General features: G+C 46.5%; 1 protein-coding gene across 1 annotated transcript in view; it reads left to right on the top strand.

The window, feature by feature from the left end:
* Positions 1-1,927, top strand: part of Bfsp2 (beaded filament structural protein 2) — a 27,591-nt gene extending 25,664 nt beyond the window's left edge. Inside the window, exon 6 of the mRNA XM_015487309.2 lies at positions 1,712-1,927. Coding sequence (XP_015342795.2) covers positions 1,712-1,715 — 4 coding nt within the window. The 3' untranslated portion in view covers positions 1,716-1,927. The remainder of the gene's footprint in view (positions 1-1,711) is intronic.
* The last annotated feature ends 2,700 nt before the right edge of the window (positions 1,928-4,627 follow it).

The following is a 4,627-nucleotide window of genomic DNA, read 5'->3' as shown; positions in this document are numbered from 1 at the left end:
AAAAAAAAAAAAAAAAAAAAAAAAAAAAAAAGCTGGGGATGTTGCTTAGTGGTTAAGTGCCCTGGGCTCAATACCAGTACAAAAAAAGGAAGGAAGGGAGGGAGGGAAGATGGATTAAGATTAAAAGGAAAAAAATCACTCGGGAGCTCCCTCCATCCACAGCACACTCACATTCCCAATCCCAATCCCAGGATTTTTCTATTCACACTCATATATTTTTTCACATATACATACATGTATATTATATATGCATGTGTAGATGTATATGTACTTTTGTGTGTGTGGCCCTGGGAATTGAATCCAGAGACCCTATACCACTGAGTTACATCCCCAGTCCTTTTTATTTTTTTATTTTTTATTTTGAGAGTCTCCCTATTTATTTCAGAGTCTCAAAAATAGGGGATGTAGGCTGTTCAATGATTTCACTAAGGACTCCAGCTCTTTCCATCTTTCCAACATAACACAATATCTTGGCTTTTTTTTTGGTCTTCATCTTTGTTACCCCGTGGTTGCCCAAATGCCTGCCACAGCTCCAGACATCACATCCTTTTTCATGGCCAAAAGAAGAGAGAGGGAAGAGGCAGCAGCAAAAAAACTCTTACCCCTGAGTGGCTCTCTCTTTTTATCAGTGAAGAAAAAAAAATTTTTTTTGAGAAGGTGTCCAGCGAAGCTGTTCATGTTTCCATACCTACCTGCAAGAGACACTAGGAAGGCAACTGGCTATTCCAGACTCGATAGTGAAGGCAGGCCAGGCACTGGGAATGGCACTTGGGCTGGCCAGCACAGGGTCTGCCATCATCACATGCCCCACACACATGAGTACATCAGCACATATGCAGTCTTATTTTAATAGATAGGGATTCCAGAGTCATCCACGTCAGCGTGGGGCTTAGCTCCATCCCAAACTCCCTCCAGAAATCCAGGACTTTATTTATTTATTGTTTTCATAGTTCTGTAGCCTCCTATGTCCCTCCAGGGTCCCATATATTGGAAAAAGAGCAGGACAGAAACTCTAAGAGACAGTTAGGGATCATGCAGCTCACCGCCCCCCTCCCCATAAAGAGAATGCCCAGGCCCTGGCTGGAAGAGATGGGTGAACCATGACATGCAGGGGAGAAGCAGAACCAGGACTAGAGCCAGGTCCCCCGGTCACTCCAGCAGTGTGTCAGCCTTGCCTTGGGAGGGAAAGCAAGAGAGCCACATGGAAGTCACCTAACCCTAACCCACAGGCTCCCTTCCAACCATCTTCTCATCGAATGGCTTTCTTGGGGTTATAAAAGCCAGATGTTCCGAACAAAGCTAATTCTTTCGAATGCCTGTGAACATCTGAGTAAATACACAGAGTCATTTTAAACAAACACCAGGAGTAGTGAGTAAGGCTGAATCCACTCCAGGAACGTGAAGTGCTCCACTTGGTGAGTGCCTGCCCGGCCACCCGAGAAGTCCTAACTCCTGTTATCTTCATTTCTCCCCCCCAAATCCTCCAGGACTGCATCCCATCATCCCCACTGTACAGACAGGAAACAAAGTCTCAGAGAGGTTAAATCATCTGCCCCAGGTCACACAGCAAAAGGCCATGGAACAGGGATTTAAAACCCAGCACAGTTTTTCTAAGTTCTTTCCCATCTGCCTTTCCCGTAATCCTATTATTGTGATAATGTTACCAGTGTGCCTCACCGATGGCTTCTGATTCACATGTGTTTCTTTTCAGCTAGTGGAGAAACTTCCTCCTGTACTTTCTCACCAACTGAATGGACGCTGCTTGGGGAGTTCCAGTTCCTGCTGGATTCTCTAGTTGGTTCGGTGAGAGCTGAAAAATCTTCCTGGAAATGGAGGGGGGCCGTCCTTCTGATTTCATTTAAGTAGCCTGTAGCTTGAGCAACCTCCCTGGTCCTTCTCCAAATAAATGCTTTGTGTGCAGCCTCTAGTTCTGCCTCCTGGGTTTAATCACCAGTGGGTGGACGCATCACTTTTCTTTTTCTTTTCCTTTTTTAAAACCCGTTGATGCTTGGGATGGAACCCAGAGCTCTGAGCATGCTAAGCATTCACTACTCTACCACGGAGCCACACCCCCAGCCCAGGGAGCCATTCTTGCAGGTTTCTGGAAGGTTCTTTGAATGTGATACCATCTGCCTCCTCATCAACCATTCTTGGGTCTATCAACATCCAAGGGCTGCTTGGGCAAAAGTCATAGCATGCAGAGGGCACAACGGGGTGGAGGTGGGGGCAAAACACCCCCACTTTTGCTGGAGAGGGATTAGCCCAGTGCTTGATTGCATGTGTCATGATGGCGGGTGTCACAGTGTCCCCAGACCTCTCTCAGGTGCTCTGCATGAGTACTGAAGTGCAGACCCACAGAGGAGTTGGCTCATGGTTGAGTCACTCTCAGCCATGAAACCGGTGGGAGACTAACTAGGTTGTGGTTGTACTGCCCTCTTGGCCTCAGAATTTTCTTCCAGGGTCCCTTCCCAGCCCTCTCAGGTAGGGGGACTTAGGCCAGTTAAATATAGTTTGTGCATCTGCCCCCAACCCAGGCCAGCTCTCCTCCTGCCTTCTGATTAAAATTGAAACCACCACCTGCATCCTATCGTGCCTCTAAAACCACAAAAGAAAAAAAAAAAAAAAGAAAGAAAGCCCAACCTCAACCTTAATGTCTGAATTCTTCCCCTCAAGTTTCTGTCCGTCAAGTTTCATGCAGAATTAGACCAACCTATCCAAACACAGTCTTTGTCCCGTGAGCTACCAATCCAGACAGAGGCATGTACCCAAAATACAGGCACAGTTGAAGTCCTCCGTACCTGAGGTTCCAGATCACCAAGGCTGACCAAGCAAAAGAAACCTTGTTTATTTGATTGATTTATTTATTTATCTGTTTGGTTTTTTTTTTAAGAGAGAGAGAGAATTTCAATATTTATTTTTCAGTTTTCAGCAGACACAACATCTTTGTTTGTATGTGGTGCTGAGGATCAAACCCGGGCCCCACACATACCAGGTGAGCGCGATACCGATTGAGCCACATCCCCAGCCCTGTTTGTTTGTTTAAATGAATAAAAAAAAGAAGCAAAGCAAGAAATGGGGCTGGAATTGTTCCACCTGGCTTTCCTTTCTAGTCTGCAGGATCAAAGGAATTGTATTAATAAGTGACAGGGGCAGAATGGCTTTTCACAGTGCAGAATGGCTTTTTACAGCATGCACAACACCTCTACATAATTCAGTTTGTCATCTGAGGCTCGGCTTTCGGCAAGAGGCCACCTAACGCGACAGCATCCATTTCTCCTCCGCAGCTGCCTGGTAACTGCACACCTGGGTACAAGGGCAGCTCCCAAAGACAAACGCGGCTGGCCCAGCTATGTTGGATGCACTGGACACCGAGGGCGCTCTCTTTGCTTGTTTTCCTGTTACTGTGATTGTTGCCCCAGCCAAAACCTAAATCCCAGGGTCCGCCATCAAAGGGAGGTAATTGTGTGTCTCAATAGCCATGCATGTTGCAAAACCCAGAATCTATCTAGCCATGGAGGGGAGAATGGATGTGCACTCTCCAGTTTCCCCCAGACAGCACGCTGCGCAGAGCTGCACACCCTCAAAGAGCAGCTGCTGTCAATCATTCAGTTAATCACCCTTTGGCAAGGAGAACTATGGTGGCCTGGAGCTTCCAGTTTTCAGCGCAGGCTCTAGCTGTTTCTAATGAGGCTTCATTAACAGGTAGGAAAAGGCACTGCTGCCCCCCCACTGACTTGGCCAGGGCCTTATTTAAACCAGACTTCCTCTCACAACATCCTGGTACAATTACCCTTTGGCAGCATTCACTGACAGGTGGTAAGGGAGGTGGCTGCTGATGTTGGGGTCAAGGACACAGCATTTGTTCTGGAGCAGACCAGAGAATAGCCTCCAACCAACTCTGGATAAGCCAGGGTTGACCTCTCTTTCCACACCAGGCAACCCCATTGGTCTCCAGCCTTACTTCTAGAACACAGTGTGAACTCCCAGAGAGATTGTTGGGACATCCACTGGCTTTCAGACCCCATTTTCTTTTATACCAAAGTCTTTAAATCTCACCCTCATGATCATCTGTAACACTTCTTGGCATGCATTGGTGCCCAGGTGGACTTTAGGGACACCAATATAAAGGACAGTTCCTGTTTTTTTGGGTTTACAATCCTGGTAGGGATTCCAGACGTGCCTATAAAAGGGTCAAAATGAAGGATAAACAAAGCAAAACAGGTACAGCAGCATATTACAGTTTGCATGACTCCTTCATAAAATTCATTATGTCATCAAAGACATGAAAATAGACATTGATGGGCTGGGGTGCAGCTCAGTGCTAAAGTGCTTGCCTCGCATGTGGGAGGCCCTGGGTCCAATCCCCAGCACTGCAGAAGAAAAAGAGAGAAAGAAAACAGGCATCCAAATCTAACCTCAATTGCTTTTCGGCAAGATGATTCAGTAAGAACCATCCAGCACCATGCAGCTCTCTGATTATGTCTAAACGCCCCACAGATATTCTTTAATGAACCCTTAAACCATCTCACCTATTTTGAGAAACACTGGGTTGACTCTTCAGGAGCAAATCTAAGATCTTCTCTGGGATTTCCAGACTCAGCAAATAAAAATGGAGGATGCAGGCTGG

Source organism: Marmota marmota, unplaced genomic scaffold (genome assembly GCF_001458135.2).
Source record: "Marmota marmota marmota unplaced genomic scaffold, marMar, whole genome shotgun sequence".
In the NCBI taxonomy this organism is placed as follows: domain Eukaryota; kingdom Metazoa; phylum Chordata; class Mammalia; order Rodentia; family Sciuridae; genus Marmota; species Marmota marmota.
The sequence above is the reverse complement of the archived record's forward strand: the minus strand, read 5'-3'. Positions and strand labels throughout refer to the sequence as shown.